Raw genomic sequence first — 26,275 nt, forward strand, 5'->3', positions numbered from 1 at the left:
GGATGGCAACTGTACATGTATGCACGTGTTGCCCCACACAGATAAAGACGTGTGTGCCTAAATTGGCAAGCTGGGCTGTTCCACACGTGTAGAGCACTCTGTGAGGAGATCCCAGGGAGGTGAGCGTCACAATTCAGCTTACACAAAGAAAAAAGAGGCGAGGAGATGAAAGAGACTAGTGAGGGACGCTGCAAGCATGAGAGCATAACATGGCTGAACCACAGGAGGAGGAGGAGGCTGTGATTAATGACATTCAAGCTGTGAAGGTGTCTCAGTGCAGAGCCAGCCTCCCCGTTGTATCCTCCTCCTCCTCTCGCAGTCACTTCTCTCCATCTGTTTTGATGCAGCTCATAACAGATCGTCACATTATCCTCCCTTCATCTGGAAACCGCAGCAGCCTTGGGATTCAACCCAGCACCACACTCCTCTCAGTGCTGCACCTGGGAGGCAGCTGTACACAGCGCATTACCTGACTGGACATTTAAAGAAAACCCTCGGAGCCCTTTCTTCTTCTTCTTAGGTGCTCACTGGAAACACTTAGGGTTTTGATTCAGCAGGAGCCTCTGCTCTGCTGCTTCAGCTCCTCCAGCTGCTGCGGGGAACTTGACGAGGAGCCAAGGTGCTTTTGCTCCTTTGATTTCTCACCTGGATGCTGAGGAGGTCAACAGGATGGACCTCACTTACATTTGTCTCCTCTTCACGGCTCTAATGTTGATCCAGCACAGCGAAGGTAAACCCGTTTTTATATCTGTCCAATTAGATGTTTGTTACTAGATGGGTGGGATGTAAGGACTCTGTTTACATGGTATAATTTACATGATCCTCTTAAAAGACAATGCATCACTAAGCAAATTAAGGAATATGTCATTCTTTGAGATCTAAGTATTTCTCCAGATGCTGATTAATTTTTATTCCACTTTCAGGACTCAGTTTGATTTTATTAGCCAGTGAGTTAATAAACAGGTTTGTGGACTACCATGGCAACTTGTTAATTTTGGAGCCCTGAAATTAATAAAAGGTAGAAAAGAGTTATCAAGCTTACAAAAATAATAAACAAAAGTGGTTAAATAAAAAATAATGACCTTTATCTGTATCTCTTACATAAATACTGCTCATTTTTAATACCGTCACAGCTTCTGCAAATCAAGTATCAAAAATCGATTAGGAATATTTAAACAGTCTTTGAGATGTCAATAAATTATGAATTTATTCATTTTCATAAATCAAAAATCCACAGCACTACACATTATTTTTCATGACATGAAAGCACTGCAACCTCAATGTTTTAATGTTCACATTATTCATATTTTAATTGAAAGCAGAAACAACATCAGGACTGTGAGGCTGTATAATGAGATCTGCAGCTAGGCACTCTGTTCTCTGGTTTCCACAGTCGAGCTCATTGTGACATTTTATTATTCAAAAAGCAATCAAAGGTCACGTAGCGTGTAAGGACTCCCTCTGTTGTTGCTTTCTAGCTCTTGGATGATGAAGTTTTACAGTGTCAGTGTCACGGCACCCTGTGACCTGCTGCACGTGAATATAATAATCATAATAATCATACCCTTGCTCTTTCAGCAAATTCCTGTGTTGAAGGTCCTGTGGTAGCTGTGGAGGGGCGTCTCACACCTCAAACATGATAGAGGTCAAATTTAAAAAGAATATGTCTAATTCAGGCTAAAAATGTCAAAAGTGCGTTTATACTTCTCTCACTCTTCAATGTTGATGAAACTGGAACTAAAAGTAACTTTCTAACGTCACCATCTTCCAGCACAGGATTGCTTTGTGTTTTAAAACGGCTGGTCTGGTTATAGTAAAACACCGCCAAATGTGATCTTTTCTGGGACCAAAAAAACAATAAGAATAATACTGGAATAAATTGTAGGTTCAAAATACGAAACCCCAGTGAGCAGCATCACGATGGTTTCACCTTTCTTTGCATATTGTCGACTTGCTTCAGTTCTTTGAAGTTGCCGGGCTTTCATTCATGCACAGCACTCTTAAGGACCCACCACAGCATTAGAGTCAGGTTGAGGTCTGGACTTTGAATCATTGCAGACCTTGGGTCATTGCATTACCTCAGTACTTGTCTTTTTCCGCCATTCTGTTGGAGATTTGCTGCTGTGCTTGGGATCACTGTCTGTTTTAGGCTGAGCTTTAGTCCAAACTTTAGGCCTCACACTGACTCTAGAATACATTGCTATGTAGACAAGTTCATGGTGGATTCAATGACTGCAAAGTACCTGCTGCTGCAAATCAAGATCAAACTGTCACCCTTCTACCACCATGCTTCACAGTTAGTGCTCTCCAAGCAAAGTACTTTCTTTGACAGAAGAGGCTTTCTCCTGGGAACCCTTATAAATAAGCCATACCTGTTCACTCTTTCTCAGTTCAGAGAGCTGTTCACTTGGAGGTGGCTGTAGCTCAGATCACCCTCTAATTGGAAGGTTAGTGGTTCGATCCCTGTCTGCTCGAGTCTGCATGCCAAATATCTTTGGGTATGATAATAACCCCAGGTTTCCTGCAATGGAGTTTGAATGATAGATAGATAGGTAGATAGATAGCACGTAGTTAGGAAATACATGGAAGATGTTTTCGTGTGAATGAGGCAAGCCATATAAAGTGAGTGCTGTGAGTAGAGGAGTGCTGTATGAGACACCGATATTAAATAAATTCTAACAACAGTTGATCAAGCTTAAATGTGCAGCTGTTGTTTAACGCGACATCCGCTGGTTTCCTCTTTCTGGCACAAAGTGGGCAATAAACAAACAAGAGAGAAAAGCTGATCAGCTGATCATTGATCAGTTTCACGATCATGTTCATTGAAGTAGAAACAGGAGAAGGAGGGGGAGAGAATGAGCGAAGAAGAGGCAGCTGTGCAGCGTAAAGACAGAATAACTCCAGCTTTGTGTCTTTTTCCATCCTAGCTGAAGTACGGGACAAACTGTGTTCCTTTTTAGCTCAGTACAAAGCGTGTAATATTTTCTCTGAATGAGGGACGATTCCATCTTTTTACGGGACGGTTGGCAACTCTACTAACGAACCTTATGAATAAAATAAAGTTCACTATCAGTAACATCATAACACCCACCCAGCTGTATAGAAACTCTGTCATGCTAGCTAGTACGCAGTACAAGTTATTGTAACTGACTGTAAAAAGTCAGCACAACGAAAATAAACTCCACCTAAACTTGGTTTATATCTGATCCAGATAGACTGCAGGTCATAACTTCTTACCTGAAGTTCAGTTCACCTGACACTCGGACCGGCGGCCGCCTCGGGTCTCTCTCCTCCTCCTGTCTCCCCTTTCTCTCATCCACCTGCTGTCCTCCACCTCTTGCTAATGTTACTGAATCTGTGGAAGCTCCGCGATAGCCACCACCAAACAACTGAGTTATTTTTAAACACCGACCAGCGTCTGGCCAATCCACCACCTTTCATTGTTTATACCGTTACCAAAAAAAAAAAAATCATCGGCCCATAAAAACGAAAAATCACCATAGACGGGTAAGACGGGACGATTTAGTCTGTGAAGCTGAGCGTGAGCCACACAGAAATCCAACCATAAACACAAAACGACCTCTTGTAGCCTCCAGCTAACATACCTGAGGGCTGCTGAAGAAATAAGTCTTACAGCTGTACATGCTAAGGACTGTGCGGTAAAACCCTTTTCATTGAAAATTAATTCTTTTTCAAATGACTGATGAGTCAAGTAAAACTGTGGATTTAATGAAAGCTGGTATAATCTGGTCTTTAGCTAAGTTTGGGTAACAATGCCTGGTTTAGGTGTTCTTCAGACTGTTAGCATATTCAATCCCCAGATATCTTTGTGAAGCAGCTAATAAAAATGTTTTCAGAAACCTTGATGGTAAGGCCCTCACAGAAGGAAGAAGTAATTTTAAGAAATACAAAAGAACATTATTTCACATTATCCCGAGGTATAGTTTGAGCCTGCCAGGAACTTTAAAAATCAAAGCAGGCTGGGATATTTAACTTTTTGAATAGGTCTACCTGCAGAACTGGATTTCTAAAACTAGGGCTGTGTTGTGTTTTCATACTCCTAAATTTCCTGCACAAGTCTAAACCAGGCTTTCTATTATAGAAGAGTCATTTACGAAGAAAGCTTTGTAGGCTTGATAAAGGTGCCTACATAGTGAATAAAAATTCATTAATTATTTAATGTACAAATATTGAATTGAAACACTGGCAATAAAATCATGGTTTGTCAAACAGACTCATTTCATGGTGCAGGCGATGAAGGACAAACACATTAAAGGGTGTTTTAAAGAGTTATTTGTGATTTGAACTCATTTAAACTTTTGAAACACCTAAGACATAAAGTGGAATAACCATTTTAGGTAGCAGCAGACCAGTGACCCCTCTGTTCTCAAAGATAACATTCCTGGTTTGATCTTTAGGTTTGTTGGCTTGAACCACACACAGTGCATACAATGGCTTACAGATCCGATCTTTTCAAAAGAATTTACAAGCATAACCAATTTAAATCATACTTTATGCTCATTCTTGCATGATGAATTTATATTTGTGATAATAAAAATGTTGTCACATGTACAGTACGTGTCAAAGAAGCCTGACACCAAGTCTAATTTAGCATGCCACATGCCAGCCAGCTGAAGTACAGCTGGGCACATTTATGTGTAATCCTGGTAAGAACAAGTCTGGGCCTTTGGTGCAGCATTACGATATGACCCTCTTGGTGTTGCTGAATGAAAACCCACATCCTCAGGTACATCTTAAAGGTTAAAGGACGGGGTGGCTACTTGCAGTTGCATGTTTTCTTTTACATTTAAACACCACAAGCTAGAGCTAACCGTTGTGTGCAGTTAAAAGGAAAATATAAAATGGAAGTTGGCTGAACATCTTCTCTATGAAACAAGAATTACTGAGGTTGGTCATAAAGTGTGAGCACATTCTGAGAAACACCAGCGTGCTTCCTGTTTCTACATCAGTTGAAATCGTCATTATGAAATAGTACTTGTGGTTTCGGGTGTCCTGACCAACACTCAATCTACTCATTTCCTCTTGTTCAGCAGTGTGCATGCTCATTACAGTCACAGGGTACTACTTATGACTGAGGTGAGGCGAGGAGCTGCCTTTTCCATGAAATATTTAGCATACTGAATTACTGGGTACATGCTACCTCCATCATCTTAAACAAATATAGTTTGGGTAGGGTCTTTGTTAGCGTGAGGACCTCAGAGAATTTTTAAAGCACCTTTCTGTCAACATGTTGTCCCTACTCTTTCTCTACTTTTCTGGCTACCGCTGTCTTTTTTTCCGCTTACCAAACTGTCTACCATTTTTCTTGCCATTTTTCTGTCTCCTCTATCTCCACCTTCCCGTTGGTCTTAATCTGTGCTGCGTGTTTTGTATTTGTCTATCACAGCCAGACATCTGAGCCTTATTAGGGATTGCTGGTGAAAGCAGCACTTTGAAATCACAAGACAACACCACAGCCTTTGTCTTCGAGCACTGAGGACACTAAATAAAACCTAACAGCCTGTATAACAACAGAAACAGCCTGAGCTGGTTGAAAATGTGCAGATGGGTGGTAATTTGAAAGAAAAACTACAACCCTGACCCTTACAGTTTGAGCCCTACACTTCTGTTCCTGTCCATTTTTCCTTATAGTGAGACTGGTCACTGCAAATCAATGCAAAGTAATAACTCATATCACCTTTCTCCCCTGGAATAATGATGCCCCAGTCCACTAAATGATTAGATTAGGAAGAAATGGTGGGACATGTACCCTGGGCACTCACCGGATTTCAGGCCAGCTGACTTTAGAATGAAACAAATGAAGTAAAAGAATTTGGAAGAATGGTGTTGGTATCTCCAACAGAGATCAGCAGATTTGGACAGTCAGTAGCTAAGAGCAGGTAAGCTGTTCTGGTAGCAAGGGCACAACACTTTACTAAAATATTTGGGAATTTTTAAAAAATTTATTTTTTTATTTATTTTATTCATTTTACTAATCCTTGAACACAATCTTCATGCCACTATGTAACTCTCTTTTACATTTCCTATCCCAAATATTTTGGAATGAAACAAGCCATCAGCTGTCAAACAGCTGCTTGGTAAAAAGCTTAAAAATCTACAAAGACAATCTTCAAAAAGTCACAAATCTCTAATGTTTTGGCAAATAACATGAAAGAGTTAATTTCTTCATCAAACTGCAACCTGTGCGTCAACAAAGGATAAAGTCAGGTTACCTTCTGTAGCTCAGGTGTCATCATAATCACTAACTTGACGCTCGCCGTTCACCTGTGCTCAGTCTGGAGGTCAGAAGGGCTCTGACAAAGCAACATGTCCAGGGTGGCCGTCAGAGTTTCATCAGGGATGGTTGATGGAAAGTGTATTTTGTTTTTAAACTCTCAAGTGTAATTTTATTCTGCCTTTCGTGAAATAAAACTGGAGACACTCAAATTAGGCTGAGAGTTTACTCTGGCTTTAATGTTGGCCTCAGTACCTTTTTATACTCTCTGAACGTTGTGCCCGCCAGGGGTAGAAAAACACAACAGATGACAATGCCCAAGAGTGCGCTCAAACTAAATACAGTGTTCTACTTCTTACACAAAACCACTGCATACCTTCTGTTTCTTTTCATGTGTTTATGAATGCTGAAGAATTCAAAGGACTGAATGTTACCGAGTCTTTTCCTGGCTGAGAGGTTTGTACCTGCGCACTGACTTCTGCGAGTCCAAACAACCAGCTCGTGGATTAGCAGCTGATCCATGTGTATATTGTCAAATATTGTCAAACCCCGCGGAGCCTACCAGACCCTCTCATAACCGGGGCAATATATTAAACTTTGGCTCAGCAGTCCGCACACGATGCAGGATCCTGAACAGGGGGTTTGCCTCTTGGTATTTCCCATGATTTTATTTTTGTTCTTAAGCCAAAGATGCAAAATAGCACACGAGCTTGCATGAATACTTGCACATGTACGTAAAGTATGCAGGTTCATATGCACAGGCATGTGGATACCTGTGCTAAAGGATCACAAAATACTAAATGCAAATTATGGGAAAGGAAATGTGCATCACACTGAGAGCTGCTTAAAGGACTGAAAGGGTGCCAAATACAGAGACGAGATCATAAGGTCCAGGAAAAGTTAAATGTTTACATCCATAAAGTGTAATTCACTGCCTGTGGCAAGGAAACAATAAAAAAAAAAAAAAAATTAAAAAAAAAAAAAAACTTTCAGCTTGAAGTCTGATATCACTCGTGCTCCCATAGAGAACAAGACTGGCAAATATCCAAGTAAAATTTCAGGGACAGTGCTTCCCCCATAGTGTGTGTAAAATTTATTATGCCAAGCTCACGATCAGTCTGATATGTTGTTGTTGTTCTTATTATTATTATTATTATTATTAGTAGTAGTAGTAGTAGTAGTAGTAGTAGTAGTTTTGTTCTGGCATTCATTAAGAGCATCACATTCATGGTCTCTTGTATTGTATTTGTGTCACTTTTATCTGTCACAGCTGCTTTGAAATGTTCCCTGATATGCAAACGACTGATGGATCTGAATTATGGATTCAAATGTTTACTAAGTCTGATATTAAGATTCTCAAAGCTCACATTATGATGTTTTAGTGGCAGACAGCATCAGTTTGCAACTCAGGTTCTGGAAATGACACTAACCAGACAAGAACTGAACCCAAGGTGCTGACTGAACATTTTGGCACCTTGTTCCACACAGTGAGCTCTGCAGGAAGAGTAAACTCAAAGTGGTGTTGCGTGTTTTCATTTTACTTTTATTCTCTATGACGCGTTCCTCTTAGATATTTTTTGCTTGTGATTGAATTAACGCGAGAAGCTCTGATGCCCACCCAGTTTTTGTTCGTTTATTTCTGGCACAGTTAGATGCTTAGCTCTCATTGGCTTCTGCCCAAGACAAACAAAACCTGAAACTTGAAGGTTTGACAAACATCTGGAATCAGCTGAAGATGCTCAGCCTAAGCAGACCTAAGCAGACCCTGTATTTCCTCTGTCTCTGCAGGTTTGTGAGTATTGTAATTAACACAAACGTCTTTGGGACTGCGCACCAACCCAGTGTGAGCGTGAGTGGTCCATTGAGTGTCCACCATCAGTCAATATCAGACCCCTAACGATAACCCTTAGGTGGCCTAAAATTGCCCCAGGAGGTTGTCCTTACCTCATTCAGCAGAGGTCATTTTGTCTTTATGATATAGTCATAAAATCTTGGCCTTTGTCATACAAAAAGGAGTATTTAATTAAATAAGGTGATACTGTAAGTTCAAAGAAGGCTGCGATGATAAAATAAAGATGATAAATTATATTTCAGATCTCAGCCCTGAAATCAAAACGTTAGTGAGGATGAAGCGAAAGGCGCCGACAGGTGATGGCACTGAAAAGTTCACTTTTTTTTTCCCCAACAAACTTGAGGATTCGTGATACGCTCAGTGCTGCAAACATCTGCACGCTGCACTCTGTCATTATTAGTATTATTCTATCCTTTCTGCAGACCGCTCAATCAGTGTCCATGTCTCTGATTTTGCAGTAATTACAGCAAGCTGCTTCTTTCGTCTTCAGTTAGATGTCTTAACTTAATCAGAGGGCAGGACAAATGAGCGATGGAGACATCTCCCTGTTCAAAAGATGCAAACCAGCGAGGATGGTTGCATCTGTACAGCAATCTCTGATGCTGTACACACACATAAAACATGCGTATTATATATTCTGTTAAAGAATATAAAAGCAATGATGGAGAAATTCGAGCCACCGCACAGCTGGGTGCCACGTGTTCAAACTGAGAGAGGCAAGGTCGACGTTGATGCCAGTTTGTTTTTTTTCTGGCATATTTCTGGCCTTTGGACTCGACATCAATGCTCTAAAGTGACATTTTGGAAGCAACACTCACTCAGTCATCCTCTGGCACAGCCTCGGAAAAGATGAATAATAATGACTAAAGAGGAACATAATAATTCAATATCACAAAATGTGAAACTGGTTAGTGTCATATTATCTTTTGATGCAAACGAGTGGCCTTTCAAGCAGTTGAAAGTCTTTATTGAGGAATTTAGTTTTGATGACAAATCTCTGAAGTTATCTGAGAGGCAGCATTATTTGACTGTTTCCTCATGCAGGCCAGGATTGAAACCTCTAAGCTGCTTGTCTAACCTCGTCTATATACAGTACGTAAAGGTCACACTCAAGCATGTGGGTTTTTAGGAGGAAATATGAGGACCATGGATAAAAAGTGTGAAATCTCCATGCCAAATGGATTCAAACCTCAGTATTGAGAAAGTCCCTCAGTTCAGGTGAGTTGGACTTGGCTGTCCGAGAAGTAACTGTGCAAACCAGTTTGGAAAATGTGTTTGTTTAATGTGTCTTCATGCTGCAAGACAAACTCCAGATACAGAAGCACTGAGACGTGAAATTTCCCAAAAACTTTTAGCCGAAGCAGAACTGACCTGGAGATTTTTTATTTTACCTTGACTAATAACTAATAATAAATATAATTCCTGGTGTACTTGCACCAGCTTCAGTTACATAAAGAGGAAGGACACTTTACAGGTCATTTTTCTTCTGTCAGATTAACAGTTGTTTTTATCTTTAAACAAAGATTCAGTTTTTTATTTGACATTCTTGCTTTGACTGAAACTCCACTGATCACACCTCAGCTCAGTTTCTACCAACCAGTAAGGTGATGTGAGACATCTGTGGTGTCGACCCCACTGTGAGGTCAGGAAGTCTGGATCAAACCTGAAGTGCTATTAGGAAGTTGAAGCTAAGCTGGGATTAAAATCATTTTACATTTTGTAGAGTTTTCTTGTCAAGGCATTTTTTTCACATTCAGTGTTTCAAATCAGTCCGAAGGTTTCCTCTTAAAGAAAGTCATCACAGATCCTTTTCAGAATATACTTCGGCATTACCACAAAGACCGTGGGTTAAAAATAAGATCCGAACACTGAAGTAAAGCAGAACAGGAGATCCATTATCCTCTTCATCGTGTCGTGTCTGATATCATAATGATGTCTGGCAGAAAGCTGCTGTGCTGACAGATGTGTCCATCTGGCACTGAAACATTCAGGTGTGCAAAAACACACACATAACTTTGATATGACGTTGCAAACAGCAGCAGGTAGCTTTGTGTGGTTCCCAGTCTGTACTTGCCTAAATAAAACCTCCTCACTCCTCCATAACAGCACCCTGTTGCTCAGCATATACAAAATGCTCTGTATCAGTGCAAAATGCATGCATATGTGGTAAAAATGTGACGCAAAATGAGATTTGAGCATAGGCGGGCTAGGCTCAGTCTCAGATACAGAGCAAGAAGTTTTGGCATCTGGAATCTGCCACTTAAAAAGAGTCATTTAATGTTGCCTTTTATTGGAGGTTTTCCGTGCTGGTTTACCTCCGGGTAGTCCCAGAAAATCCTGGAGAGATTATAAATCTCAGCATCCCCCAAAAGCATTTTGAAAATGTTGCTTGAGAAGTGTTTTACTGGGATGCTTATTGTAACCACCGTGCTTGGCCAGTTTGTAGTAAAAGGGCCTCCACTGACTGGTGTGTCTGAGAATGCTCATCCTGCTGATGACGGCTGGGGTTAGTTGAAATGTGAGCCTTTATGAGCTTTCTTTGGAAAATGTGCATGAATAAAAACCTAATGTGATTCTCTGGGACTTAGCCGGGTGAAGAACAGAGCTACACCTAAGTTTATTGTGAGAAAAGGTGTTTTTTTGCTCCCACGTGTAAATCGTGTAAATCCCTCTTGGACGCCTAAACGTTCTCCCATGCGCATCGAGAACAAGATCAAAGGCCGTCTGTGGGTTCTGCCTGCTTTATGGGCTCTCTGTGTGTACGTGTGCTTTTAAACATGTGTCTTTGTGTTTGTAAGTCTGTGTTCAGGTACAATATTACATGTCATTCATGCTAAGGGAGTTGTGTTAAGTTAAGTGGGAAGGAACAGGGAGTTGTTCCGACGTTCCGGCGACAAAAACAGAGGCAAGACGGCTCTGGCTCTCTTATCGGAAACACACCAGGCCTGTTGGAGGGCATGGTGTCATGTGACTGTAGCTGTGAATGTGCTTTTCTGGGGTGTTGATGAAGACCTTGTGGCTACAAACGTGAATAAAGTAATTTCCGACTTTAACAAAGTAAAAGCTGCACACAGACTTTCCTTTGTTGTGCACCCAAGGAAAACCTGTGAGTGAGTGAACTAGTTAGGTTAAGAGTAGCTATTTCTACAGGTACTGGATTGATTGCCATGAAATTTCTAAAAGGCATTCATGGCCCCAACAGGCTGGATCTCTTTGTTGATGCATTAACTTATAATCCTGCAGTCAGCTCTACCACCATGCTAGCCGCTCTTGAAGTTGCTCATGGTGGGTATCTGAACTTTCTTAATGTTTACCGTCTTCACCATCCATTGTTTGTATCCTGTTGATTTATGTTGACATTTCTTATTAGCAGCAAATGAAAATAAAATGAATAATAAACCACAATACAAATTTAAACATTAATATCTGTACACAGTCTAGATATTAAAACCAATATTTTCAGTCTCATGTTTTACCAGTTTTCCAATTTGCCCCAGGGCTGGTGATGCGAGCAAACCCTGGCGTTATAGTTTCTGGATATAATAACTGGAAGTATATAGGAATGAAAGTTGGATGCAATGTCCATTTTTTCTTTAGGTCTATGAGAAACTGGCCCTACTGCTCAGTTGATACACGACCCCAGTAAACACTTTCCTGACATGTCCCAGTGGCCATGCTTATTTAATACATGCTCGTATTTCAGACTAGGGGGCGTATGCTTTTTTGCACTGGAAATGCCCAATGGGTCCTGTTAAAATGACTACAGAATTTATATATTTTTAGGCATTTGCAAATTATCAGTGGAAATTGCAAATGCAAGCTCACAGTGTCAGGATCCCACAGTATTCCCACTCTTCTTGTTGATGCTTCACGTCTCTTTGCATTTGAAACACGTACATACCTGTAGGAATTCACGTGCTGTGTAGGCAGTTTTTAATGTATGTTTGCACCTTGAGGTACAACAGATCATCATCAGCAAAAATGTAAAGAAAAGAGACAAAGAGACTGACATGTGGATAAAATATGATTGCTTCTCTCCTCAACACCAGCTTTAGATGAGAACTGTCTCATAAAGCTGCTTCACACGGCGTCTTCATTAATATTGATCTAAACAGAATTGGCAGTAAAAATTTGAATTCTGAACTCAAATCTCAAGTTAATGCAAACATCTCCCTTTCAATCCACTCATGACAAAGCAGCAGAATCGCTGCATACTTGAGTAGATGATCAAGTAGGCTGATAATAGCCGATAACCCTGCCCTGCCTGTGTGTTCCAGCCCTCTCTGTTTCGAGCTCTGTGCTGGCGGAGGGCCCCCCAGTGCAGCTCCCCCATACGGCTCACCGGCGAGAGAAACGCTGCTCCTGCGAGAACCAGAAAGACAAAGAGTGCATTTTTTTCTGTCACATTGGCATCGTCTGGATCAACACCCCGAGGTGAGTCTGCGAGAGAACAAAATTAAACATTTTATGGCTTTGTTTCCTCTGTAATAAAACATTGGAGTGTTGCGATAAAGTTTACTGCCGTAAATGTGATGACAAAACAAAACCGAGAAAAGAAGTTGTCTATAATCTGTCCAAAGGATAAACAAAGCTCTGTGCGTGCAGCTTTAGCAGGGGGCGGTGGGTGGGAGGCTTCTGCAGCAGCTTCAGTCCATGAATAAGATCAACTTTCACTGTTTTGTCAAGGCAGTGATTTTCTGAATTTTCAGTGATTTTCTCCTTATTCTCCCTCAGACCAAAGACATGCACAGTAGCACATTAGCTTCACTGCTGAGTCTGAAGCAGATAAAGTGGTGACATGGAGCAACCATTCAGAGACTTGAATGGTTGGTAAGGCTAGAAATTTTCTCTACATTTCTCATTTCATTTCCATATTTCCCCTTAAGAGAGTCAGACTCTGCAGCACCCGTCCTACTGAGCATACATGTGTACACTCAACCACTTATCCACATCAGGGTCATGTGAGGTGGTCATAGCAAAAGGCAGAATTCCCCCAGAACAGCTCCTCAGCCTTAGTCACATCCACTGCAACAAGTCTTTAATTAATGCCTGGTTCAGCTTTCAATCAATTCAGTTCAATTCAGTTTTATTTATACAGCGCCAAATCACAACAATGGGTCACCTAAAGGCACTTTATATTGTAAGGTAGACCCTACAATAATACGTACAGAGAAAAACTCAACAATCATATGACCCCTATGAGCAAGCACTTTGGCGACAGTGGGAAGGAAAAACTCCCTTTAAACAGGAAGAAAATTCCAGCAGAACCAGGCTCTGGGAGGGAAGACAGGATAAAAGACATGCTGTGGAAGAGAGACAGAGGTTAATAACAGTATGATTCAGTGCATAGACGTCTATTAACACATAGTGAGAAAAACACACAGTGTATTATGGGAATCCCCCAGCAGCCTACACGTATTGCAGCATAACTAAGGGAGGATTCAGGGTCACCTGGTCCAGCCCTAACTATATGCTTTAGCAAAAAGGAAAGTTTGAAGCATAATCCTAAAAGCTGAGATAGTGTCTGTCTCCTGAATACAAACTGGAAGCTGGTTCCGCAGAAGAGGGGCCTGAAAACTGAAGGCTCTCCCTCCCATTCTACTTTTAAATACTCTAGAAACAACAAGTAGGCCTGCAGTGTGAGAGCGAAGTGCTCTAATAGGGTGATATGGTACTATAAGGTCATTAAGATAAAATGGGGCCTGATTATTTGAGCTTTAATACTAATACTACATTTCTTTAACTCTGTGAAGAGACGAGTGAGTAACAAAGGTTGAAAACAGCCATGTCGGGTTGACTTGAATGTCTTTTCTAGTCCAGTTGTTCATATTTTTTAAAATGGCTGGCCTCAAATAAGAAGTAGGCGTGCAGCTCCCTTCACAATTGGTAGCAATTAACTTCATTTTAGTTCAGTATGCACAAGCAACGAGTAACCGCTTAGATGTGGTGGAGCTAATGAGAAAGCACACCTTTCCTAAAGAAGGGTTGTTTCTGCTCAGTTTCCTCTCCATGTTTCAAAAGAGCTTTTTTTAACCCTTTAACACCAACTCAACAGAGAGTCTGAAATCATGGTCGGACCTTTATCTGCCCACAGCTGCTTAACTCCTCACAGCCTGCTCCCGTTTGTGTGTTGACATTTCATGTTTCTAGAAATGAGACACAGTTATAATAATAATAACTCAATTTACCCCTGTTCAAAATAATGAGATGAAAAGATTTAAAGGTAAAAATGTGGAAGATAGTGTAGAAATCTTAGAATAAAATAATAATAAAATGGAAAAAGTAGTCTGGTTTGAGCTTTACTATATGTATTTACAGCATCATCCCTTTTGATAAAGTGCAATTATGCTGTTCAGTGTTTCCCTGAATTGGATACTGCACTGTAAGCTGTTTCATGTCATGCCAGTAAGTCACACTCCAAATTAATTGGTGTAGAAAAAGACAAGTCACCAAAATAGCTTCCAGAGGTTAGCCAAAAATGGCTCCAGTGGTGGTGGGACCGTCTCAGACTGTTAGCTCACTCTAAATATAGCCATGTGGTAAAATGCAATCTTCCTGCTTTCACTATAAAGACGCTTTAAAGAGCACTGCCAGCACCCGCCGTCACTAATGATGCCACTAAAGAGCGTTGGGGAGTCCCGAGTGCATTTCCTTTTTCTTCACACACAGCGTCATTTAAAATATGTAACCATGCTAACATGCACACGACAGAGTGAACAACATGTTTTATTCTTGGAAATAACCACATCTGTAGACCTAAACAAAATTATCCATTTGAGAACAGCGCTTTAAGGTTCACACTGTCGGTAGGAGAGCAACAGACAGAAGATCAGAACAAGCTGAAATAATGTTGTTTTTTTTCTACTCGTGTTGTATTGTTTAAAGAGAAAATATCAAGTAACACCAGTGTAACCTTTAAAGGACATCCTTTGGCTCCCTGCTATTTTACACCAGAACAAAACAGAAATCTCGGAGTACTTGAAGCACAAAGGCTGTTTTTAAAGTCCGATTTTCACCTTCGCAAGTGTTCAAACAAACAGTGAAGTCAGTGAGGAGTTTCCCTCTCAGTTACAGATGGATGTGTCTGATCATCCAAAAAGGCAGTGATCCAAACTAAAGAGAGAGACGCCAGGATCAGAACCACCTTCAGTGAACTCAAACAAACGCAATTTATTTAACATCTGCTCGTTTTTGGACTCATTTATTTGACAGCAAGACAACAGAAAACATATTATTATTTTGGCACTGTCACTGACAATATGAGCCAATAATTAACTGTCAAACTCAGTGCCTGCCGGCATGACATGCTGTCAGGGATGGTGTGGTCTCTGCTGAGCACAACATCTGAATGAGAGGATATTTGTTTTTATATTTCTTCCTGTTAAATCACTCTCAGTACCTCCAGTATAATAAAGGATTATCTTCCTCCAGGTCTAATGCTGCAAGAACTCTGGTCGTGTAGCTTCATGTAGACAAGAAGAAAGTAAAGGTTCACTCTCAGTCATTTCCTAGCCTCACGTTTGGCTGTAGAAAACATGCTCGTCATGAATCTGATCGTTCTTCAGATGCATCTATGAGACTGAACTTGGAAACAGTTTGGCAAAAGGCCAGGACGGTCTTGGCCCATCTTAATGCCTGGACCCAAACGCAGACACAGTTTGTTTGTTTTTTTAAAAAGGCAAATCTTTATTGAGACATAGCACCAGTCCAAGAAGGCAGAAGAAAGCAAAGTTCATAAATATAAATAAGTAACACGGGATGAAAACAGGTGGACGGATAACAGACATCACAGCAAAGATGAAGAGCAAATCAACACAGGTGTAGACAAAGCAGTGAGGCAGGGGACCAATAAAGACTGAACGCAATATACACAAGACAGAACTGTACCAAAATAAAACAGGAAGTGGAACAGGAACACATTAAACACACCAGACTGAAACACTATTGGAATACAGAAAGGTGATAATCAGAAGATATTTAATAATGAAGAGAAGACCAAAACACACCAAACACTTTCATTGCAGATGGGCCATGAAACGCTGATGCTGTGTGTCTCAACAGATTTCAGCCATCAACTTCATCCTTTTAATAACTCCATTTTACCTCCTACGCCTGAAGACAAACATCTCTTTCCACTCCTTATATTTTAGGGCTGACTTGTTATTTCAGTTCCACACATGTGAGTGATTGGAACTAAAACAGAGGGAAACATAACAAAGACAGTCTCTCTGGGTCATCCATCATTGCTGCTTATTGCACACGATGAATTGAACAGGGTAAAAACAAATACCTTCCCTTATAGATCTATGCTTCACTTATAGATTTATGCTTCATTTATAGATCTATGCTTCCCTTAAAGCTCTGATTCACTTATAGCTCTGCTTCACTTATAGCTCTATGCTTCATTTATAGATTTATGCTTCATTTATAGATCTATGCTTCACTTATAGATTTATGCTTCATTTATAGATCTATGCTTCCCTTAAAGCTCTGATTCACTTATAGCTCTGCTTCACTTATAGCTCTATGCTTCATTTATAGATTTATGCTTCATTTATAGATCTATGCTTCCCTTAAAGCTCTGATTCACTTATAGCTCTGCTTCACTTATAGCTCTATGCTTCACTTATAGATCTATGCTTCCCTTATAGATCTATGCTTCATTTATAGATCTATGCTTCCCTTAAAGCTCTGCTTCACTTATAGCTCTGCTTCACTTATAGCTCTGCTTCACTTATAGCTCTATGCTTCACTTATAGATCTATGCTTCCCTTATAGATCTATGCTTCCCTTAAAGCTCTGATTCACTTATAGCTCTGCTTCACTTATAGCTCTGCTTCACTTATAGCTCTATGCTTCACTTACAGATCTATGCTTCCCTTATAGATCTATGCTTCCCTTATAGATCTATGCTTCCCTTATAGATCTATGCTTCCCTTATAGATCTATGCTTCCCTTAAAGCTCTGCTTCACTTATAGCTCTGCTTCACTTATAGCTCTGCTTCACTTATAGCTCTATGCTTCACTTACAGATCTATGCTTCCCTTATAGATCTATGCTTCATTTATAGATCTATGCTTCATTTATAGATCTATGCTTCCCTTATAGATCTATGCTTCCCTTATAGATCTATGCTTCACTTATAGATCTATGCTTCCCTTATAGATCTATGCTTCACTTATAGCTCTATGCTTCCCTTATAGATCTATGCTTCACTTATAGATCTATGCTTCCCTTATAGATCTATGCTTCCCTTATAGATCTATGCTTCCCTTAAAGCTCTGCTTCACTTATAGCTCTGCTTCACTTATAGCTCTGCTTCACTTATAGCTCTATGCTTCACTTACAGATCTATGCTTCCCTTATAGATCTATGCTTCATTTATAGATCTATGCTTCCCTTATAGATCTATGCTTCCCTTAAAGCTCTGCTTCACTTATAGTTCTGCTTCACTTATAGCTCTATGCTTCACTTACAGATCTATGCTTCACTTATAGATCTATGCTTCCCTTATAGATCTATGCTTCACTTATAGCTCTATGCTTCCCTTATAGATCTATGCTTCCCTTATAGCTCTATGCTTCACTTACAGCTCTATGCTTCACTTACAGATCTATGCTTCCCTTATAGATCTATGCTTCACTTATAGCTCTATGCTTCCCTTATAGATCTATGCTTCACTTATAGCTCTATGCTTCCCTTATAGATCTATGCTTCACTTATAGATCTATGCTTCCCTTATAGCTCTATGCTTCACTTATAACTCTATGCTTCACTTACAGATCTATGCTTCACTTATAGATCTATGCTTCCCTTATAGATCTATGCTTCACTTACAGATCTATGCTTCCCTTATAGCTCTATGCTTCCCTTATACCTCTATGCTTCACTTACAGATCTATGCTTCACTTATAGATCTATGCTTCCCTTATAGATCTATGCTTCACTTACAGATCTATGCTTCCCTTATAGCTCTATGCTTCCCTTATACCTCTATGCTTCACTTACAGATCTATGCTTCACTTATAGCTCTATGCTTCACTTACAGCTCTATGCTTCACTTACAGATCTATGCTTCCCTTATAGATCTATGCTTCACTTATAGCTCTATGCTTCCCTTATAGATCTATGCTTCACTTATAGCTCTATGCTTCCCTTATAGATCTATGCTTCACTTATAGATCTATGCTTCCCTTATAGCTCTATGCTTCACTTATAACTCTATGCTTCACTTACAGATCTATGCTTCACTTATAGATCTATGCTTCCCTTATAGATCTATGCTTCACTTACAGATCTATGCTTCCCTTATAGCTCTATGCTTCCCTTATACCTCTATGCTTCACTTACAGATCTATGCTTCACTTACAGATCTATGCTTCACTTACAGATCTATGCTTCCCTTATAGCTCTATGCTTCACTTACGGATCTATGCTTCACTTACAGATCTATGCTTCCCTTATAGCTCTATGCTTCACTTACAGATCTATGCTTCCCTTATAGATGTCTTGATGCATGCTCGATAATCCAGGTAAGTAAATCTCCAAAAGTTGATTCTGTTCATCTGGACGTAGCGTTTACTCCTAGTAGTTGGAGAACAAAAAGACTGTAGATAATTGGGACTCACGGATTTCTGGAGAGTCAGAGGCTTTCTAAACCTCATTAAGTATTACAAGAAAGTAAAATCTGGTTTTCTTAAAAATAAAAGACTCCAGACAGATTAATCCATGTACCAAAACACTGAGCCCATGTGTTCAATGTACAAAAAAATGCACTAATTTGTAAATTATTTAAAACCTGTGTTTAATAAGAACAGTAAAAAAAATTATGTTTATTTTAAATCAAACGTTGAAACTGAGAAAATGAACTTTTTTGATCATCCTTTTGTGATGAGATCTGGAAATACAAACTTCATATGTAAGCACATGTTGTTCTGCCAACTCTAAATGTCCTCCAGATTAATAATGCAGGATGAATTAGTCATCAGACAAGAAGCTGTTTGGTGTCTGTTCAAGAAAAAGTATCTTCTGGAATAAATGACAGCCACAGAAGCAGAGCCTGCGATATGCAAATGAATAAAAGTGCAATGAAACGTTCTATTGTTTTAATCTTGATTCTTTTCCCTCCATACGTTTGTACTAAACTAAGTTAAATCTTAAACAGTTATCATTAATGTTTTTTAAACACCTGAAAGTCTAACAATTTCATTAAATCAGTGTTAAGCACAGGTTAACTGAAATTGTTCAGAGATTGAGTAATAAAGTATTTGGTGGTTAGAATCCAAGCTGAAGTGATGTAGGGCAGAGGATGGAGGTAGGACTGGTTATGTGTGAGGGGAGAAAGACAAGACGAAGACATGCTGTGGGAAATGGAGCAGCAGAAATAAGCCAAACACTCAGGAATGCAGACAGATGTGAGGACAAAGCTCCCTCTGTGAGCAAACACTGCAATCAAGAGTGAAGTGTTGTGTTATTGTAGGTTTTTCAGTGTTTGGACCCTACTACTAATATCAAAAAATACATATACTGTTATATAAGAATTATATAAGAAAACCTTCAACCTGCGCCACATTATCTGCCAATAGGGAATCTATATGATCGATAGCCAGGAATAAATACAGCCTTAAGTAGAAAAGAAGAGTTCAGCAGGTATGCAGAACAGTGGAGCCATAACTCATATCGCAGCAGTTCAACAGTTCAGGTCACTCAGATTTATTCATTCTTGTAACTTAAGAAAGGAGCTCAGTAACCCTTTGACAAATAAGGAAAGAAAAAAATGAGCAAATGCAGCCAACGGACTCATAAAAACAACATGAAGGTCAATAAGCAGTAAAGAGGAAAGTCAATGATATTTTAGAAATGAGTAGACAGGAGTGCTCATGGAGGAGGCGAGGAGCAGAGGAAAGCTGGGAGATGAAAGGGTAACATATTATCACTGGTCATAGAGCAACGAGAGCCAGATGTGTCGCCATTTAATTAAGGGAAAGGAAAAAAGGGAAGCCATTTAGGTCTCCAGTCAGGATAATTCAGACTGAAATGTAAACTCAATCCAAATATTTGTAATATTAAGACAAATACATGGAGAATGTTTTTTTTACCATCAGTGAAGGTTTATTTTCGGATGCGCCCTCTTGTTTTGAGATAAGTGTTTTGCTGGTGAGCCACCGGCATCTGCTTGCTGTTCCTCCAGTGGTCTAGTTAACTCTGCCACTAATCCAGCAGCAGAGCCTCCTCAAACCTGCTGCCTGGCCGAAGGCCGTCTTGGCGGTCTCGCTGGCACCAGACGGATGAGCAGCGGGCTGAATCACTGCAGGAAAACTAACTCCTGCGGCTGTTTGCAGAGACGCTACTTAAATAGCGAGATGCGTGGAACATAATAAGGGGCACTAACGTGGACATAATTCGAAAATAAACGCCCTCAGTTATTCGAAGTCATGTTTGTGGTCTGGCTGTAATACAGGTCTGAAAGTCAGTTAAATGAAACTCTGGTTGAGAGTACATTTTTGGAAGTAACTGATGGATTGCTGGGAAATATGTTCCAAACGTTTAACATGCCCAGGGAATACTAACGAATAGAACAAACTAGCGGCAGAGACGAGGATTTTGATTGCGGGTCTGAAGCAGGGACTCAATTCTGACCGCAGGGCATCAATGTGCATGCTGTAGCCCAGACCTTCCCAAAGTGTGGGGCCCGCCCCCTGGGGGGGGGGGGGGGGGGCGCAGAGCCATGGCAGGGGGGGGGCGCAGTATGAGAAGGAAAAAAACAAAATGCTTGGACACTGCTAGCACGGGCGCCCACACAAACGCAAAGCAGGAGATGAAGCATTCCTGAATATGTTTCCAAACAAACTTCATTCTAAGCCAAATGAAAACTAGCCACTAGAAAATATGGTGAAGCATATCTGCCCTTTGGCTTCACCTGCACAAGTGCCAAGGTAGGTCTCCCCTGCAGAATTGGTTTTCCCTTCTTGGGAGCACGGGCTGGGCTCTCCAAATCACAGACAAACAGTATCCCACATTCTTGATTTTTAGTTCACAAACACTTGTTGTAATGACTAACTACTCCTGACATTTTGGAGATGTTAGCTCTTTATACAGTAAAGTTACAGCGGGATACAAATAATATCAGGCTGATCCTGCCACGATTTGTTCAAATCACAGACAAGAAGAAACAAAAAAACAACTACATGTAAAATAATCACACTGTGAGGCCTCTGCCTTTGTAAATGGAGGGACAGTAACTGCTTGTAAAACCTGAAGACAGTCAGATTAACAGTAGCAGTATTTCATCTCTATCTGCCATTCTGCAATTCACAGCACAGCCTGACGTGAAAAGAGGCACATACCTTTGAAGTTGCCAGACAAACTCTGTATTCCTCATCTGCAAAAAAGGAGTTTTAAAAATTCTCCGTTTTCGGTGATTTGAAACGCCGTTTACGTGTGGATGAAACAGCTGCGTTTTCAAAAATACCCGTGTAGGTGCGGACATAGCCTAAAAGAGTTAATATTAGTTTAATATAAGTTTATTTTATTAATACCTCTCATTTATTGCAGGTTACTTGTATTTGCTTAATTGTTTACTAAATGTTTGAGGTGTGAAATAAACTGCAATGGAGCAAAATATGGGTGTGTGTGGTGGGAGGATGTGTTAGTGCATGTGTGTGCGCGCGTGCATGGGGGGGCGCGAACGTTTTTCGTGTAAAACAAAGGGGGGCCCAGCAAAAGAAGTTTGGGAACCACTGCTGTAGCCGAATGCTCCCTGGTTTATCTGTTTCAATTATTTATCAGTGGTTACTGATCTCTACGGGTTGCTTACATGAAGCTCTGGCTGATGGTCTGTGAACGTTGCCTGATAACCTCAAAAAGGATTGAACTGTTAAAGATTAAGATAGCTATTCATACTCTTGGCTGAACTAGAAAGGGAGTTTGTCATCTTTCCGACAACTGTGGGTTGTTGTTAGTTCCACAAAGAAGATATATCTCTCTTAACCCAGTGTGCCATTTTATTTTGATCCAGAAAGTTAAAAATATACGCTGTTTCGCAAAAAGTCTGGCCCAAATCTAAACACCAAACATAAATTTCTTCAGCGAAATTGTGTTTCTTCCTTCTTCATTTTTCCAGCAGACATATTTCTGGCATCTCTGGACAGACAAAATCCTCAGTAGTGTTTCAGCAAATTGTAAATGAAGCAGTCTCAGAGGGGACTACACTCTCGCTCCCCCTCCCAGCCCTGATTTTAGACCAGCAGGGGGAGCACTCTGTGATGTGAGATTCTGGCCAATTACAGGTCGTTTCAGACCAGGTCAGGTGGGCATTAGAAATTCTGACAAAAGGAAAGCAGGGCTAGGTTGGGCTTGCCCACTTGTACGTGGTTTAGTTTTATAATGTTGTATTGAGTTTCAGATATAAACTCAGTGTGCTGTGTTGAGAATCATTACCATTGTGCTCTGCAGCCTCTGTATGTGATGATCTCACCTGTGTGCCTGATTAGCGTAGCATAGGTCATCTTCTTCTTTGTCTGAGCTGCAGAATAAAACTCCACACAAGCAAACACAGAGCGACTGACACTTGAATATGTTATTACATTTGATCAAATTACTCACCTTTAAAATATTAGCACACGAGTTAATGGTACATCTGTATAAAAACTGCTGACTTATTTATTTAACTGTTTATGGTTTTTGCTTAATTCATTTATTGTACACAAGTTAGCAGTTGCACAGTAAAAACAATGGCTGAAACAAGTTTTTAAGGAAGTTACACGTGCACATATTTGATCGGATTTCAGGGTTGTGGAGAGATATATCTGTTTCAATGCGTATTTAAAAAAAAGCAGCATTGTTGAGTCTTTGGCCATAAATGTGGTGCAGATGCTTGATGTTTGTTTCAGTGATAGATAATTATGAACAGCTGAACTCTGGAGCAGTGTACCAACAGCTGTCTGCATGTGTTCCACAGAGGGAGTGAGAGTAATTTTTTCAGGGCCTGAGTAAGGTAACAAGTGCAAAAGAATAAGCCGAGAAATTGAGCTACTTTTAGTACAAGGTCAGAACACCCATGCAGCATCACATTCATATGTCTGCCTTCCACCACTTCATTTATCACACGACCTTGCAGATTTATCCTCCGACCGCTTGGAAGGGCATCATCAAGTTTTGAAACTACTGTGAAATGCCGACAGTATTGACAGAGAGCGTGTCATAGCATAATGTTCATTATAAAAGTGATATAAAAGGTGAGACTTCCAGAGATTTTGTACAATTATGTCTAATGTTCATGTTTATTGAAAGAAAAAAGCGACAGAGGTGTGCTCACTGTCATGTATGCACAGAGTTCACACTCACATGCCAGTAAGAGCAAAGGTTTGAGACAAACAGGCAGAGTGAATAATCTGAAGACACATCAGTGCAAACAAACAGAACTAAAGGGCAGCATCCTTTAAGCCAAAGTGTGAAAGCACTATGGCTCTTGTATATCAGCACCCTGCTCACAGATAAATATAGCTGCAATCAGAAAAGTGCCCAAAAATGATAATGATAACAATAATAACCTTTCTTAAATAACAGAGAGTAAATAATACACTGAGAAAGCTGGAGTCACCGACTGAGATCGTTCACCAAAGACGACGGATGACCTCTTTCTTACTCTTCTCACCTGTGACCTTGCTCAACGACCGCACAGGATGATCTGCTCCCAACACATCTGGAAATGTCAGCCACCATCATCACCATCCTCAGTCATCATGTTAGTTTAGTGGAGAACTAAGTGAATATCATAATTTGTTGAGCTTGTTACCTATCACTAGTGTGGATAAACTCTCTAACTCAGTTTAGCTTCACCTGCAACAGCTGCGACAGTAAAAATATTCTTACACACTTCAAATCAAAACAAACTGACCTTAAGTATCGGTAAGATTTGGAAACACAGTCTTACTTTGGTTGTGATGCTAAAGCTTAACAACCGCCATCTCTTCAAGAGGCCATACCAGGATGGATTTGCTATAATGGCTGTGATATTCTGTACAAACATACCAGCAGTCCAAAACGCAAAGCAGAATCCATGTGACTATACAGACTTGGAGCTTTCAGTGTCCAGTCTATACTAGATGTGTTCTTCAGTGTGACATTTATTTGGATTTGATTCGGCTCAAAATCAAAATGTTGATAAGTTCCATGAAAGTCTGACTGAACATTGTCGCCTGTGGATTTCTGCCGTGCTGCATGGAGAGCAGTGTAAACTGTTCCACAAACTGCATGTTTATTACTGCGGTCATCCAAAGGCTCTGATTAGCTTTAACTACTCTGCCTACAGACTAGGATTTATTACAAGCACCAGTGCATGAAACCCTGTTCAACCTCTCTTCTAAAAATTCCCTTAAATCTAAACAAGGAAATCTGTAAGCAGGTCCTTCCTGCAGGAGAGCAGAACTTGCCTCCTGTGTCAGACCTATCTGTTGCACATTTGAAGGTGCAGATGTATATGGAACCAGAACTTTTAGGAGTTTGTTTACTCAGTATTATACGAAGATTGTGGGCACATCATCAGTTCCTCCCTCTGAACAGAAAACACCAAAATATGTCAGAAATGCCATCAGGCAGTGATATAACTTGAAGCCAGAGTTGCTGCTGGCGTGATCACGCGGCGCTGCACAGACTCTGCACATATCTGATGACGGACAGGAGAACTGCAAGTGTGTTTAATGCATGTTTGCAGTGCCTCCATCATATCTGACAGTGAATATCTGACTCTGACTCTTCCAGCCAGCTGGTGCCTTACGGATTCGGATCGGTGCGAGTGAGGAGGGAGCTGAGCCGCTGCCACTGCACGGATTCACAGGATGCTGAGTGCATGAAGTTCTGCAGCATCCAGGAGAAACCAAGGTAAGCACCGGCACATGTGACACACACACTATTGAAGACACATCGTGGACTGAGAACACTCAGAGACATGTCCTCTCTTTGTCCTCAGAGCTGAGAATGCTCCTGTGAAGAGGAAGACGGACAAACAGCTGAGAGGATACAAAGCTGCATTCTGGGAAAAGAGGAGCAGACCTGCACTCAGACAGACCTGAGGAAGAGGAGGCCGACCAGTGACACCAGCCCCTCTGGATGAAAGTCCTTGATGTATGAATGAGAACAAATGGACCCGGCATGGACATGTACAGTGTGTGTTTGTGTAAATTTAATGACAGTGAAGCGTTAGGACAGGAGTGCTGATCACTTACAAGCTCATCTTTCTAACATTTAGCTGGCATCCTGCCCTGCTCAGAATCTTTAGAGCTGAGGGAGTTGACTTTTCTGTTACCGGATGATTGCAGCTTATTTATAGCACAGAAAGATGGAGGACATCTCCATCCAGGCTGGACCAGAAACCGCTCCAGAGCGGCCAGTGTGTGTAAACCTCACATCTCTGAAGTCGTCCAAAGTTTAGAGTTTTTTTTAAATGAGTTTCAAATATGTCATCCACAGAAGCTACATAGGGTTTCTACCTCGGTAAAGGAGGTTATGGGTCATCTAAAGTAGATTCATTTGGTTGGTTTTTTTAACAGTCAAATATGATCATAAAATCTCACGAGGGTTTCAGGCTGGGTCAATCCGAGAAAACGATGAAGCAAAACCCCGAGGCCAGTAGAAGAGATAACTTCAATTTCAGGTCATTTAACACAATGAAATCACGTCAGAACAAAGTCGTCATTTCATTCGATCAAACTGAACTAAGTGGTGAATTTTTATTATTTAGAGAAAGACTTGACGAGCACAACAAATCTGATCAACCGTGAGTGTGCCGACCTCAGCAATCTACGCCGCAAAAAATGAGTTCATGAGCTTGTTTCCATGGATACATTGGTGATAAATTCTAAACTCCTTGCAGTTACTCGTACAAGACGTCATCTGTGTTAGCAGTTCCTGTTTTTGCAGCTTTCAGCTTGAACAATAGCTCTGGATTAAAAGCTTTCAGACAAAAACACCATATTCACAGTGTTATGACTCTGAGTTACAGCTTCCGTGGTTTAATCAAAAAGTCAAATGTTTTAATCTGTATAAACTTTATTTAATCTACAAATCTGATTTTTAATCTAAAAATATAAAGACTCAGATATAAAATTACAATTTTATTCTTGAAATATGTCAGAACTTCAGCAAAACAGTAAAATGCTTTGACTCTTCTTGTAAAAATGCTAACTTAT

At 40.5% G+C, this 26,275-nt stretch overlaps 1 protein-coding gene across 1 annotated transcript; it reads left to right on the forward strand.

Moving 5' to 3' along the window:
• Positions 1–266: 266 nt before the first annotated feature.
• si:ch211-202p1.5 (endothelin-2) lies at positions 267–26,275 on the forward strand. The gene is made up of 4 exons (XM_006793429.3): positions 267–730; positions 12,365–12,521; positions 24,849–24,968; positions 25,057–26,275. The coding sequence occupies exons 1-4, from the start codon at positions 670–672 to the stop codon at positions 25,157–25,159; spliced, it is 441 nt and encodes a 146-aa protein (XP_006793492.2). The 5' UTR covers positions 267–669; the 3' UTR covers positions 25,160–26,275.

This window comes from Neolamprologus brichardi, chromosome 15 (assembly GCF_056152115.1).
Source record: "Neolamprologus brichardi isolate AB-2024 chromosome 15, ASM5615211v1, whole genome shotgun sequence".
NCBI lineage: Eukaryota > Metazoa > Chordata > Actinopteri > Cichliformes > Cichlidae > Neolamprologus > Neolamprologus brichardi.

Bases quoted from the DNA above. Each gene is read 5' to 3' on its own strand.
- si:ch211-202p1.5 (XM_006793429.3), top strand. From the start codon at position 670: ATGGACCTCACTTACATTTGTCTCCTCTTCACGGCTCTAATGTTGATC. The intron at 12,522-24,848 runs GTGAGTCTGCGA...TGACTCTTCCAG, and splicing joins GTCTGGATCAACACCCCGAG to CCAGCTGGTGCCTTACGGAT. The intron at 24,969-25,056 runs GTAAGCACCGGC...CTTTGTCCTCAG, and splicing joins AGCATCCAGGAGAAACCAAG to AGCTGAGAATGCTCCTGTGA.